The 15,608-nt window shown below is 38.6% G+C and overlaps 1 protein-coding gene and 1 non-coding gene across 2 annotated transcripts; one reads left to right on the forward strand and one right to left on the reverse strand.

Annotated features, from left to right (window-relative positions):
* Positions 1-6,341: 6,341 nt before the first annotated feature.
* Positions 6,342-6,448, reverse strand: LOC120080672 (small nucleolar RNA R71). Its single transcript, XR_005482622.1, has one exon. It is a non-coding gene; the product is annotated as a small nucleolar RNA R71 (small nucleolar RNA).
* A 696-nt stretch (positions 6,449-7,144) lies between these two features.
* LOC120079141 (uncharacterized) lies at positions 7,145-9,436 on the forward strand. The gene is made up of 6 exons (XM_090314333.1): positions 7,145-7,588; positions 7,705-8,004; positions 8,049-8,141; positions 8,205-8,279; positions 8,340-8,480; positions 8,723-9,436. The coding sequence occupies exons 1-6, from the start codon at positions 7,145-7,147 to the stop codon at positions 9,434-9,436; spliced, it is 1,767 nt and encodes a 588-aa protein (XP_090170459.1).
* The last annotated feature ends 6,172 nt before the right edge of the window (positions 9,437-15,608 follow it).

Below are 15,608 nucleotides of genomic sequence, written 5' to 3' on the forward strand. Positions count from 1 at the left end.
ATGTGGATGATATCCTACTCATTGTGAATGATGTAGGGTTTCTGACTAACATTAAGAAATGGCTAACTGCTCAGTTCCAAATGAAAGATTTGGGTGAGGCGCAGTATGTTCTAGGGATCCAGATCATTTGGGATCATAAGAACAAGAGGTTAGCATTGTCTCAGGCATCATACATCGATCAAATGTTGATCAGGTACAGGATGCAGGATTCCAAGAGGGGGTTGTTACCTTTCAGGCATGGAATCATATTGTCAAAGGATCAATGTCCTAAGACACCTCAAGAGGTTGAGAAGATGAGATAGATTCCCTATGCTTCAGCTGTAGGAAGCTTAATGTATGCAATGTTGTGTACCAGACCCAATATTTGCTATGTAGTAGGGATTATCAGTCGGTATCAGTCGAATCTAGGATATGATCACTGGACGGCGATAAAGACGATCCTCAAGTATCTTTGGAGAACGAGGGACTACATACTTGTGTATAGAGATAAGGATCTGATCCGTACAGGATACACCGTCTCTGACTTTATGACCGATAAAGATTCTCATAAATCGACATTAGGGCCAGTGTTCACTCTGAATGAAGGGGTTGTAGTGTGGCAAAGCATTAAGCAAGGATGCATAAAAAAACTCCACTATGGAAGCTGAATACGTAGCCACTTGTGAAGACGCTAAGAAGGCTATTTGGCTGAGGAAATTCCTTACTGATTTGGAAGTTATTCCAAATATGGATATGCCAATCACTCTTTATTGTGATAATAGCGGGGCTGTGGAAAATTCAAAGGAACCTCAGAGTGATCATCAAGGCAAGCATATCGAACGGAAATACCATTTGATCAGGGAGATTGTGCATCGCGGTGATGTGATAGTCATGAAGATCGCATCGGAGGACAATGTTGCTGATCCATTTACAAAGGCCTTTACGGTAAAAGTGTTCGAGGGTCAACTGGAGAGTCTTGGTCTGCGGGACATGTGGCATCTTGTCAAGGGCAAGTGAAAAATGATACTGGGGTATAGTGTATAACCTAGTTTATTGTATATTGTACTTGTATTTATCTTGTATTGTACATTAGTCTCTTGAGGCATTAGAATAAGAGGGAAATTGTTGGGATTGGTATCCTAATTCTTCCGGAGTCTCGTAGTTTGTAATCTATACTCATTTTTATGAATAAAATAAGAGTTATTTTATCTGACATTTACTCATATCTAATAAACAAAGTTTCATGGTTATTGTATGTGAACTTAAGCATGTATATGAGATATACAAGTGAATCATGTCTTAAGTGATAACCTAAAAAGGTCTGTAGTATAAGGATTAAAAAGAGACACTGATACATGGAAAATGGAGAGTAAATATATGCGTTCATCTTATGATATGCATTCGTTTTCCATGCACCGCTGGTCATGCGCTAGACTAAGGGATATGCAATATGCATCTAAAAATCTATGCGATGACAATGCATTTCTGCCACAAGATTTCTTGCTCTCTCGCCAAGTATAACGAGATCGCAAGTTTCTCAGGGTGATCCGAGGTCGAACTTAGGGACTTGTAGCTAAATGTTGCGAAGTGATGTGTTTGCGATGAAGAATAAAAGAATGATGAAGTTTAAGGACTATATGCTACTTCTACTTCTAACTAAACAGATTAAGCAATGAAAGTATGACTATGAGGGTTGGTAGAGACACGACAACTATTAACGAGTAATAAGATGCATGGAAAAATAGATAAAACGGTGGAGGGGATGACTTCACCGCATCAATAAGTTTGATCGCAAGGGTAACCCCAGCTAGCAAAAGTTATGAGATCATGCTATACACAATTGTCTAGGACGCATGCGATGCATATGCGATAGTGTCGATAGGACTTATGTCTAAGTCTCTATTCTTGCTCATGCGATCTAACACATAAACAAGGTGACCGCATACCATCGTATCCTACTTCTGGACGCATGCGATGTGACCGCATACTATCATATCCTATCTATAGGGTGTATGCGATATGTTAATAGCAATAGAACTTATGTGTAAGTCTCTACCCTTGCTTATTCGATCCAATCTGTCTCTCTCAAGCCTTGATTTGGTCTTTAGACTACTCTCTCAAGTTTGTACAATTGATGAATGATGCACTCATAAGACAAAATAATCACATAAAGCATGGTTGACATAAGATTATTCCTATCTCTAGGACTTACTTTGCTTAGTGAGTTCCACTACTTATCCTCTCAGGCAGCTAGTCGCCGCTGATCAGCTCATAGCCAAGCATTGCGACCGCTCATAGACAGGCGTTGCTACAGTTTCACACTAAGCAAAGAGGATTTTCTCACAATACTCGTGCAATGCACACCTCTCGGTGGTTTGCTACATGCTTCATATGTCTATGTCGCATGATTAAGTATGCGATACTCTAGCAATCTTACTTAGTCGTTGCAATGAAAGTAAAGAATGATAAAAAAAGAAGTAAATGAAGATGGAATCGAAGGAAATCAAGAGATGCATTGATTACAAAATGTATTAATGTCTTAAGCCAAAATGTAAGACAATACAGAGATAGAAGAGAGATGGAGGGCTAGATGTAGGTAATGTCTTGCTTCCATTAGATGTGTCTCAAGACTATCGATGGTGCCATGGATAGGCAATAGAGTAGTCTCTCTCGAGATCTATCTCCGGCGAAGCTCCAATTGTCACTCGGGATGGTTGGAGGAATGAAGAACTCTCAAAGAATGTCTTCTCATACTTTCGTCTGTGATCACAAGGATCTACCCTAAGGCAAAAGCTCGGATGATTTGAAGTTAGGCTCTAAGGCTTTATTTACAGAGTTCTATCGCCGACAACATTAATGGTCCTGCTTAGAATTTCTGCTACTAACGGCGTGATGGACCTGCTCTGAATCTCTGCTACTAACAGCGTGGTAGGTGAAATGTCAACATCAACTTTTGATACTCCAAAGGTATGTGTTCATGCTTGGTTTCCGAAGTACCATCGCATTCCACCACCCTTGCGTTCATCCATCTATTATGGTTATTACTCTGTAGCCGCAACCTCTATGCAATGGATGCATGCGGTTAATGGCCGCAACATCCATGTGACGAACGTATGAGATCGCCTTTACGATGGTGGGATTCACCGTATGCGATCGGTTCCTGCGATAGCTACAAAAATAGACATTTGGACGCAGAATAATGCATGATATTGGGTTAGCCGTGATTTTTAATGCAGATCGACGCACGCTCACTTTTCACATGAATTCTTAGTATAATCACCGCATATTCTACTTGCTAGCCCTCATAATTCTAAATAAAAGGCTTATAATAACTTATATTTCTACCAGTTATCAGATACCTGATCCTGGTGACACTACGGATACAACCCACTTTGTAGAGGTTTGCAAATGTTGTGAACAACTACAAATGGTAGATCCTGACAATTCATGTGGAGACATGCGAGTGGAGGTGTCTTATACAAAGAGTTTGTATAATATCGGACCACGAGATGACTAGTCTGCATATAACGCCGTTGATACTTAAGACTTACATCTCACCTAAACAACCATAGGTGACATGACCTCAATTCTGAGTGTTTTGGGAACTTCTACCTTTGAGGGCGGTTCTTTGATTAGTATGGGTGAGAGTAACCAAATTGCCAACTCAACATGCCTACCTTTTTGAGGATTTGTTTGCTTTGGGAGCTGGGAACTCAGTTACACAAGATGGAATTCAATCCTTCCTCGAAGCAGGGGTAAGTAGATAGATTGCTCCTTTAAGGGTTGATTCCGGGTCTTGAACATAGTGGCCATAACTTCTCTTTGGAAGAGAGGACTCAGTCATAGTAGGACTATGACCTATGTTCATTAGAGGGATCAGTGGTGCTCAAGAAGTTAGATGTAACTACAGGGACATAACAGTTACTGGTTCAGCTGTACTTACGAGCAATCTGTGAAGGCTTATCTCACTATTGATTGGTTGATATGGACACATAATATATCTGTAGTAAGAAGAGTTCAGCTGTCAGTCTTTAGTGGAGTGTCTGGCAGTTAACGGATGTGGATCCCATGATTAAAGAGTTTAGTCAGTTATTCACGTACCGTTGAAGCTTCAAGCTACAGGTCCATAAGGTCCCCTTGGTAGCTCAATGGATTCAAGTTGAGAATCAGTTATTGGGGCTGATTTGAAATGTTCAAATTGACAAGAGGAAAATTTATTATATATGATATGATTGGTATGATGTATGAGATACATCAAGTGGAGGATTAATGTAAATGAGATTTATATTAAGTACCATGAAATAGGAAAAAAATTATGGTTTGTATGTTTCATGAGATGAAATATTAAAACTATATAGTATAAATATAATATGGTAAGTTGGTATATATTTATAATAATATTAATTATTGGATATTATATCTTTTTCTCTAATAACCAATTGAGTGGGAGGTTATTGATAGTTTCATGGTAACCGTGAGATAAAAGGAAAAAATGTTTTCCTAAATTTAGAATGATTAAGCGTTGCAATGCTGCCCCAAAGCATTGCAACGCTTCGGAAACCCAAGGACACCAACATTGCAATGGACTCCAACGCTGAGACCTGACACTGTGAGACAGAAACATCAGTGTTGCAAGCTCCTTCAGAGCATTGCAATGCTGCGAAGTTTGACGAAAACCCCTCAGCGAGCGCGATATAGTCGAGCGTTGCAACGCTCTCCCTAGCGTTGCGACGCTGCGGTTGGCCTATAAAAGGAACCCTTACGGTTTAGCTGAAATCATCCCATCTTCTACCTTCTACTCCCGATTTTGGGCACTAGTCTCTTTTCTTGCTCTAGTTTTATTGCTTTTTCATTTTGTTTTGTAATAAGTTCTTCCCTTTTTTCCAATCGTGTTGATTTTTGACATGTTTCATGGCTAAAGGGTAAGAACTTAGCTTGGGTTAGTTAGTTTAATTTCATTCCAATGTAATTCTTGAGACTCGCTTTGGAATTCCGTGAGTATTATTTTGACTTAATGGAATTTTTCTTGAGTAAATTTTCATTTTTTGCGTATAGATAATTTGGCAAATTAACTATGCACGTTTAATTGACTACTTTGATCAACCCTAATTTGTAATCGTTAGGTAGTCATCACCTAAAAGCAAAAGTTAAGTCAGTTTGTTGTGTTAATTTAGGATTCCAATTGACAAGCATTTATTTTCTAACTTAGACAATCTTCACTCAATTAATCGGCTAAACAATGGAAACCAATTAATTGGCTTAGTCTTACCCTAAAGCTTAAAGCCTGTTAGTTAATTGATTGTTTGAGGATCCTCGCTCTTCTTTTAATTAACCTAATTTTATGGACTACCAGTTAGGATTCTAATTGAGTAGGCTAAGTTTTTAGTTCAATTAATCTCACATAAATTTTTAATAGTCTATGATAGAATTTTTTAGGAATGAATTGAATTACAATTGCCCAACCTGAGTGTTTGTTTGATTGATAATTTTCACAATTATTACATTCCACTTCTTTTTGTTTCCAAAATTTGTCTTTAACAATTTTCACAACACCCCCCCGCGCCCTCCCCCCAGTTACTTTCTACAAGTTCCAACTTTTTATGAATCCATATTAGGCTCTCTGTGGTTCGACCCTGGACTTGCTACTTGTACTACTAGTTAGTATAAAGGATTTGTTTGGTGATTTATAAATTTTAATCTGTATAGCAATGGGTTTGGGAGCGACACCAAAAGTACCGCTATCAAATTTGGCACTGTTGTCAAGGAGTCGACGGAATCTTTAATTTTTTAAACTTGTAATGTTTATCCTTACTAATCAATTTTCTCTTTTGGTGCATGACCCACATTCCCAAGGATGCTAGATAATTGTATTTTGCAGAGATCTCAAGGGAAGAGCGGAGAATCAGGAGAGAAAGGAGACAACAAGCTGCACTTGACAACATAATTCATGTTGAAGACACATTTCAAGGAGACGTCCTTGAAAATTTCCCAGTAATGGCCGAACGAGAAAAGACCCTCAAGGAGCTTGCAACCTCTGACTTCACTAAGCAGAATTTGTACATTGCTTATCCGAAGACAACAAGTAACTTTGAACTTAAATATGGCTTAATTCACTTACTTCCTGCCTTTTCTGGTTTGCAGGGCGTAGATCCGCACAAACATTTAAAGGAATTTTATGTCGTGCGCAATGGAATGAAACCCAGTGGGGTGACCTAGGAGCAGATCAATATAAGGGCATTTCCCTTTTCATTGAAGGGAGATGCCAAGGAATGGCTCTATATTCTTCTGCTTGGAAACATCGCACCTGGGAAGAACTACAGAGACAGTTCTTGGAGAAATGTTTTCCAGCATCTCGAGCTACTAGCATCAGAAAGGAAATTTACAACATTATGCAGTTCGATGGAGAAACCCTTCATGAGTATTGGGAACGATTCAAAAAGACCTGTACAAAGTTCCCCCATCATCTGATCTCAGACCAACTCTTGATCCAGTACTTTTATGCGGGACTGATGCAGATTGACAAAAGCAGCATAGATGCAGCTACAGGAGGAGCCTTAGTCAATAAAACCTCGACTGAGGCAATGAACTTGATAGCTACTATGCCAATAAATTCTCAACAGCTTGGAACTAGAGCTGCAATCAATGTAAAGTCCGCCATTGAAGTAACTAAACTTAAGAAAACAATTTCTGACTTAGTTTCTATTGTGAAACAGTTAGCAAAAGTGGAGATTGGACAGCCTATTGCCGTTTGCCAAGTATGTCATGGAACTAGCCATTCAGCTGACGTTTGCCTGAGTGCTCTGCAAGGAGCGATTCCTGAGGTGAATGTCATTGGAGGCTACAATTATAATGGACAAAACAGATGGCGGGACCCATTTAGTCAGACCTACAATCCTGGGTGGAGAGACCATCCAAACTTCAAATGGGGAGGAAAGAATGAGCAAGTCCAGCCTAATCATGGAGCACCATCTAATTCAAGTATGTCCTTGGAAGACATTGTAAAAAGTCTTGCTGACAACTCTTTTAAGTTTCAACAGGATACACAACATTTTCAGCAAGATACAAGGAAAGCCATAGAAGCTTTAGGGACCCAAGTCTCACAACTAGCCACCTCGATAAGCAAATTGGAGAGATGTCTAGCAATCTTCTGTCCTAACCTGAGTCAATGCTTAGAGAGAATGTTAGTGCAATCACATTGAGGAGTGGTAAGGAGTTGAAGCCGCCTGTTGAGTTAGTAAAAGAGCCAGAATTGGATCCAGAAATTCTTTCTTCAGATCAAACCGTTTTTCCACCACAAAATAAACAGGGAGTATCTTCTCACCCTTATCCTTCTTTAGATGCATATGTACCTAAAGCCCCTTCTCCCTCCAAGCTTACTAGGCCAAAGGAAGCAATTGCATACAAAGACAAGGAGCTTTTGGAGATGTTTAGAAGCATTGAGATAAATATTCCTCTCCTCAATGCTATCAAGGAAATCCTCAAATATGCAAAATTTTGTAAGGAGCTTTGCACGAGGAAAAGACAAGCCAAGGAAAAAGAGAGAATGGTGGTAAGCCAATCCGTATCTACAATCCTACAGAAAAACTTGCCAAAAAAAAGAAGGATCCAGGTATGTTTTCTCTCCCTTGCATCATAGACAAAAAGAAAATTGATAGGGCCATGCTAGATTTGGGTGCATCAATAAATGTTATGCCTTATTCAATTTATCAAGAATTAAAATTAAAGCACTTAACTGAAAATGGAATTGTCATACAATTAGTAGATAGGTCCTTTATTCACCCATTAGAAGTCATAAAGGATGTCCTAGTCCAAGTCAATGAGTTGCGTTTTCCTGCCGATTTCTATGTTCTTAAGATGGAAGAGTCCATATCCATATCATCGACATCAATCTTTCTTGGGTGTCCTTTTATGAAGACGGCTAAGACTAAGATTGATGTAGATGAGGGCACTTTGTCTGTAGAGTTCGATGGTGAGTTGGTCAAGTTTAACATTTTCGATGCTATGAAAACTTCCAGCATAGGGCAAGTACATTCTTTATGCCAATTGATGTGTTTGACTCTCTTGAGCAGGAGGTTATATGGGATGTCTATGATGACAATGAGGATGACTCAAAAGATTTAATCCCACTTGGAGAGCTTGCCACTTTGTCCATGATAGAGCAGGTAAGTATGCCCTCATGTTCTGATGATGAATCTTCTTATAAAGTGCTTCCTTCTGTTTTGCAGGCACCTAAATTCGAGCTGAAGGAGCTTCCAGACCACTTAAAGTATGCCTATTTGGGGGAAGCTGAGACCTTACTTGTTATTATCTGCAAGCACCTAACTGAGGAATAAGAAAAGTAAGTGGTTAAGGTATTGCAGAAATATAAGCTGGCCATTGGATGGACACTAGCTGACATTAAAAGTATTAGTCCCGCTATATGCTTGCATTGGATCTCTTTGGAAGATGGAGCTAAGCCTCGTCGACAGCCTCAACGACAATTGAATTCTTTCTTGAATGAGGTAGTTATGAATAAGGTCTTCAAACTCTTGGATGCATGTATTATCTATCCTATCCCTGATAGCGACTGGGTCAGTCCTATTCATATAACGCCTAAGAATAAACGGGTAGTACTGTGGTTAAAAATGATGAGGGTAGTTTGATTCCTTTTAAGGTCCAGAATGGGTGGAGAATATGTATATATTTTAGGAAATTAAATGCTATAACTAGAAAGGATCACTTCCCCATTCCGTTTATTGTTCAGATGCTTGAAAGGCTTGCTAGAAATCCCTTCTTCCGTTTTCTCGATGGTTTTTTGAGTTTCTATCAGATCCCGATAAATCAAAAGGACCAACAGAATACGACATTCACATGTCCTTATGGTACCTTCTCTTTCAGAATAATGTCATTTGGACTATGTAACGCTCTCGGCACCTTTCAGCATTGTATGATGTCCATATTTTCTGAGTATATTGAGAAATGCAAGGAGGTTTTTATGGATGACTTTATTGTATATGGAGACTCATTTGCTGATTGTCTGTCTAATTTATCTAAGGTGCTAGAAAAATGCATTGAGTCTAACCTTGCTCGAAATTTTGAAAAGTGTCATTTCATGGCCTCGCGTGGTATAGTTTTAGGACATATAATATCTGAGCATGGCATAGAGGTAGATCCTACTAAAATTGATGTTATTACTAAGCTCCCTTACCCCACAAATGTGAGGGAGGTTCATTCGTTTCTTGGTCATGTAGGTTTCTATCGCAGGTTCATTAAAGATTTTAGTAAGGTTGCTCAGTTGATGACCTCCTTTCTCCAAAAGAACATCGCCTTTGATTTTAATGACGAATACAGGAAAAGTTTTGAAGTACTAAAGAACGCCTTGTCGTGCACTCCAGTTATTCAGGCTCCTCGTTGGGCAAATCCTTTTGAGATCATGTGTGATACGAGTTACCATGCTGTAGGAGCAGTATTGGGGTAGAAGAACGATAAGAAACATCACGTCATCTACTATGCTTCGTAGACCCTTAACCTAGCTTAGTGTAGCTACACCATGACGGAAAAGGAGTTTTTAGCTGTTATTTTTTTTAGAAAAATTTTGCTATTATATTTTGGGAACTGAAGTTACTATTTTTTCTGACCATGCAGGTCTACGCTACCTGATGTCAAAGAAGGAGTCCAAGCCTAGATTGTTGAGGTAGGTTCTTCTCCTTCAGGAGTTCAACCTAAAACTCAAAGATAAAAACGGATGTGAGAATGCCTGTGCTGATTACCTGAGTAGGATTGTAGTAGAGGGAGGTTGCCTCAGTTCAGATAGAGATTTCTCTGACCACATTTTGATGCAGGCAGATGGTATTTCTATGACTCCCTGCTACGCTGACATTGTGAATTACATGACCACTGGTAAGTTCCCGCCTGGTATGAACAAACATAGGCAAGATAAAATTAAAAGTGAGTCAAAATATTATGTTTGGGAGGATCCTATTGTGTGGAAGTTTTGTTCAGATCTGTAGTGAGGAGGTGTGTCCCTAATGATGAGTTCTTTTCTATTCTTCAATTTCTTCATAAGCATGCATGTGGTGGGCACTTTAGTCCTAAGAGAACCACAAAAAAAGTCTTAGATTCTGGTTTATATTGGGACACACTATTTAGGGATGCGTACTTTTTTGGCAAAACTTGTGAGCGGTGTCAGAAATCTGGAGGGTTGTCCCGTAGGAATGAGATGCCACAATTTCCTATACTTTTTTGTGAGATATTTGAAGTTTGGAGTATTGACTTTATAGGACCTTTTCCTTCTTCTTGTGGATACAAATATATTTTATTGGCAGTGGACTATGTTTCCAAATGGGTGGACAAAAAGGCCACAGTTACTGATGATGTTAAAGTGGTTGCATGTTTTTTGAAAACTAACATTCATAGCAAGTTTGGCTTCCCTAAAGCAATCATCACCGATTAGGGATCACACTTTTACAATAGAGTCATTGTATCCCTATTGAAGATGTACAGTGTCCAACATCGTATTTGTTGGGATCGGTGTCCTAATTTTCTCGGAGTCTTGTAGTGTGTAAACAGTTTGTACACATTATTATTAGTAATATAAGAGCTATTTTATTTGCATTTACATATATCCAATAAACAAAGATCCATGGTTATTTTATGTAAACTTAAGCATGTATATGAGATAAACAAGTAGATCACACCTTAAGTAATAACCTAAAAGGTCTGTAGTATAAGAATAAAGGAGGGATACCTTATCCTAGTGAAACTACGAATACGACCCGCTTTTTAGAGGTTTACAAGTATTGTGAACTACTACAGATTGTCTGATCTTGACCATTCATGTGGAGCCATGCGAGCGGGGACGTCCTATACAAAGTGTTTGTATAAGACTGGATCATGAGATGATTAGTCTTATACAAAGTGTTTGTATAAAACCGGATCACGAGATGACTTACATCTCACTAAAATGACCATAGGTGACATGACCTTAATCAAGAGTGTTTTGGCAACTCTTGCCTATGAAAGCGGTCCTTTGATTAATATGGGTGAGAGTTGCAAGATTTCCAACTCAACAAGCCTACCTTTTTGGGTATTTGTCTGATTGGGGAGCTGGGAACTCAGTTACACAAGACGGAATTCATTTCTTCCTCGAAGCAGGGGTAAGTAGATAGATTGCTCCTTTAAGGGCTGATTTCGAGTCTTGAACATAATGGCCACATCCTCTCTGGGGAAGATAAGACGCAGTCATAGTAGGACTATGACTTATTGTTCATTAGAGGAATCAGTGGTACTTAAGAAGTTAGATGTAGCTACAAGGGCAAAACGGTGAATTGGCCCAGCTGTACTTAACGAGCGATATGTGAAGGGTTATCGCACTGTTGATTGGTTGATATGGACACAAAAATATATCTGTAGTGAAAAGAGTGCAGTTGTCGATCCTTAGTGGAGTGTCCGACAGTTAACGAATGGTGGATCCCATGACTAAAGAGTTTAGTCAGTTATTCACGTACTGTTGAAGTTTCAAGCTACTGGTCCATAAGGTCTCCCTGGTAGCTCAATGGGTTCAAGTTGAGAATCAAATTTTGGGGATAGTTTGAAGTGTTCAAAATAACAAGAGGAAATTCAATTATATATGATATAATTGGTGTGATGTATGAGATACATCAAGTGGAGGAATTAATGTAAATATGATTTACATTAAGTACCATAAAATAGAAAAATAACTATAGTTTGTATGTTTCATGAGGTGAAATATTAAAACTATAGATTATAAATATAATATGGTGGTAGGGAAAACTAGCATATAATTATTTATATCTCTCCCAATACTCTAACAAAGTCTCTCCCACACTTCGCTTGATTCCATAAATTTCTTTTCTAATCGAGTAGGCTCTAGAAGCCGAAAATAATTTCTCCAACAACTTATTCTTTAACCCATTCCACATAGTTATTGAGCCCGCGGGTAAGTAATACCACCAATCTTTAGCCACATGCTTTAAGGAAAATGGGAATCCTCTAAGACTGAGTTGCTCTTGGATAACTCTGTGAGGACAAATCCCATCAGAAACTAGATGAAAGTCTTTAATATGCTTGAGAGGGTCTTCTTCGAGGTTGCCTTTAAAAATAGGAAGTAAGTGGATTAGATCAGGCTTTAGTTCAAAAGGGATGGTAGTCTTCAGGTACACTATGCAAAGTAGTTGTTGGGTAAAATCCAGTTCAGCTAATTCCCTTAAGGTCTTTTCTCCTGCTTCTTCTCTCTTATATCCTTCTAAAGTCAAATTATCTTGTTCATCTTTTTTTTACTATTCCTTCTCGAAGCTCACTTTCTTCTTGTCTCCTTCACTACTTTTGTTGTAATCTCCGTTTTGTTGGGATTGGTGTCCTAATTCTCCCGATGTCTCATAGTTTGTAAACAATGTACACATTGTTAAGAATAAAATAAGAGTTATTTTATTTGCATTTATTCATATCCATTAAACAGAGATCCATGGTTATTGTATGTAAACTTAAGTATGTATAAGAGATATACAAGTGGATCATGCCTTAAGTAATAACCTAAAAAGGTCTGTAGTATAAGGATAAAAGAGGGATATCTTATCTTGGTGACACTATGGATACGGCTCGCTTTGTAGAGGTTTATAAGTATTGTGAACTACTACAGATGGTTTGATCCAGACCATTCATATGGAGACATGTGAGCGGGGATGTCCTTATAAGATCGGACCACGAGATGACTAGTCTCTTTATATAACGCCGTTGATACTTGAGACTTACATCTTACCTGAATGACCATAGGTGACAAGACCTTAATCCTAAGTGTTTTGGAAACTCCTACCTTTGAGGGCGGTCCTTTGATTAATATGGGTAAGAGTGGCCAGATTGTCAACTCAACAAGCCTACCCTTTTGGGGATTTGTCTGATTGGGGAGCTAGGAACTCAGTTACACAAGATGGAATTCACTCCTTCCCCGAAGCAGGGGTAAGTAGATAGATTGCTCCCTTAAGGGCTGATTTCGGATCTTGAACATAGTGGCCGCATCCTCTCTTTGGAAGATAGGACGCAGTCATAGTAAGACTATGATTTATTGTTCATTAGAGGAATCAGTGGTACTTAAGGAGTTAGATATAGCTACAGGGGCAAAACGGTGAATTGGTCCAGCTGTGGGTTCAAGTTGAGAATCAAATTTTGGGGATAGTTTGAAGTGTTCAAAATAACAAGAGGAAATTCAATTATATATGATGTAATTGGTGTGATGTATGAGATACATCAAGTGGAGGAATTAATGTAAATATGATTTACATTAAGTACCATAAAATAGAAAAATAACTATGGTTTGTATGTTTAATGAGACGAAATATTAAAACTATAGATTATAAATATAATATGGTAAGTTTGTTATCATATTTATTTATAATATATTAATTATATGATAATTAATTTCTCTTTCTCTAATAACCGATTGAGTGGGAGGTTATTGATGGTTTTATGGTAACCGTGAGATAAAAGGAAAATTGTTTTCCTAATTTTGAGACTTACTTGATTCGAAAATTACTCACGGAGACAAGCTATTGGTTCGAAAATTACTGGCAGAGACAAGCTATCAAGTGAAAGAATTTCACTAAGCGTTAGTGTTGAGAGACTACACGATTAGTTAAGCAATCGCTTACCTTTGACTATACGATAGTTAATTAGCCGATCGTAGTTACATGATCGAGCACATCGTCTATACGATAGACAAACTTCTTATCTCCCACTTGCTCGATCGTCTACTCAATTGTAGACCTCTAGTCTCTTCCTCAAGTCAAGATCATATAGAGCCCACAACTCCTGGATTCTCACACTGAGAATACCAAGGTAACCATTGTGGTAGTGTTCTCACTCAGTTCGTGGATCAAGTTAGACTCGATTTGTTTCAAGGATCTATTTGTTGATCGTTGTGTTCGTGTTGTGTTTTGTTCGTTGTGTTCAAGGGCTGTCTTGGACGCTTGGAGACTGATCGAGGGATTCGTGAAGAATGGTTCTTCAAAGGTATGCATCCTTTATCCATTGTTTCATCGTTTAACATGCTGTAATTTCTATTGTTGCATAACCTGTTAGTTTCCGGCTAGACTGTAATTGATTGTGTTCATTCGAATGAAATTTGGAACGATCCTTCCACTGCTCATGGAAATCCTTATGTTAGATTTTCTTCAATTGGTATCAGAGTCAGGTTGTTCTAATATTCCAAATACCATTTTTGTATTTAACTTCTTTTATAGTCGTGGTAGGTTCTAAGTTTTCTGCATTGCGTATAAGAGTTAAATGCGTTTGTTGATGTGTTGATGAACATTTACGGGATGGTTGCCTCTTTTTAAAGCTTTCTTTAAGATTACAAAGTGTTAATTTGTAAGGGCTCCTGCATTTTTGGGCATAATAACAAGCAATCGAGTCTATAATTCAAAGTGTTTCAAGTTGTTGAGTCGTTTGTGATGAAGTTTCGAAGCATGGAGATGTGGTTCTCATCGAGGAAGAAGATCAAAGGTTGGTCATATCCTGTAGCCTAAGGTAAACAATCATTGAGATTTGGCTAAACAATCATGTAGAAAAGTTCTGCGTGATCGTGTAGCATTTACTAAACGATCGTTTAGCTAATGCTAAATGATGGGGTAAATTGCTTACTCTATCGCGTAACGTTGGTTACTCGATCGTGTGGACGTTGAAGGTAAACGATCGCTTAGAGCATTTGATGCTTATCATTTAATAAAAGGCATGCGCACTAAACGATCATGTAGTTAGCATGCTTCACCGCATCGTTATCATCTACTTGATCGTTTAAGGCTTACATTGTACAATACGGGCTACACGATCGCATGCCTTCATGCTTCATCGTATAGTCCAAGGTACACGATCGTTGCTAAATGATCATTTATGCTCACATAGCATTGCTAAAAGATTGAGTAAAGAGTTTATTCTATCGTGTAGGCGATGACACGGATTTGTTACACGATCAAGGAGACGCGTTTCTTCGATAATCTACTTTGATGACCACTTTCGTTCGAACAACTCTAGGATTCAAAAACCACCTTTGATGACAAACTGCGAATACCAACACGAATATAGCTTCATACGACCAATTTCAAACTCCAACAACCACCTTGATAGAACTTGAAATGTGCTATTTTCTTCTACTTAACTTGGGGTTGTTTAGCTACTGAATTTGGTTTAATTGCTTATTTTGTAGGACTCGAGTGTACAAGCAGTTGGATCAAGCGTTCAAGAATTAAAGATGCTAAAATGAAAAAATTAGAAGTTAAATCGATCAAATGACCAAAAAAGGAAAAATGTCTGGACGCAGGGCAGTGTTGCAACGCTGCCCCCAAGCATTGAAACGCTTCAGAAACCCAAGGGAGCCAGTGTTGCAACGCACTCCAACGCTAAAGCCTGATGCTGTAAGATAAAAGCATCAGCGTCGTAATGCTGCAAAGTTTGAAGTGAACCGCTCAGCGCGCGCGGTGCAGTTGAGCATTGCAATGCTCTCTCTAGCATTGCGACATTGCGGCTGGCCTATAAAAGAAACCCTTAAGGCTCAACCGAAATCATCCCATTTTCTACCTTCTACTCCCCATTTTGTGCGTTTTAGTCTCTTTTCTAGCTCTATTTTTATTGCTTTTTCT

Source organism: Benincasa hispida, chromosome 6 (assembly GCF_027475165.1).
Source record: "Benincasa hispida cultivar pf3 chromosome 6, pf3_genome.v1.1, whole genome shotgun sequence".
Taxonomy (NCBI): Eukaryota; Viridiplantae; Streptophyta; class Magnoliopsida; order Cucurbitales; family Cucurbitaceae; genus Benincasa; species Benincasa hispida.

What these genes read in the sequence shown, in the direction of transcription:
- LOC120079141 (XM_090314333.1), top strand. Translation starts at nt 7,145, where the DNA reads ATGCTTAGAGAGAATGTTAGTGCAATCACATTGAGGAGTGGTAAGGAG. An exon ending in CAAAAAAAAGAAGGATCCAG is followed by an intron (nt 7,589 to 7,704) that starts GTATGTTTTCTC and finishes TTAAAATTAAAG; the next exon opens with CACTTAACTGAAAATGGAAT. An exon ending in GGGAAGCTGAGACCTTACTT is followed by an intron (nt 8,280 to 8,339) that starts GTTATTATCTGC and finishes AAGGTATTGCAG; the next exon opens with AAATATAAGCTGGCCATTGG.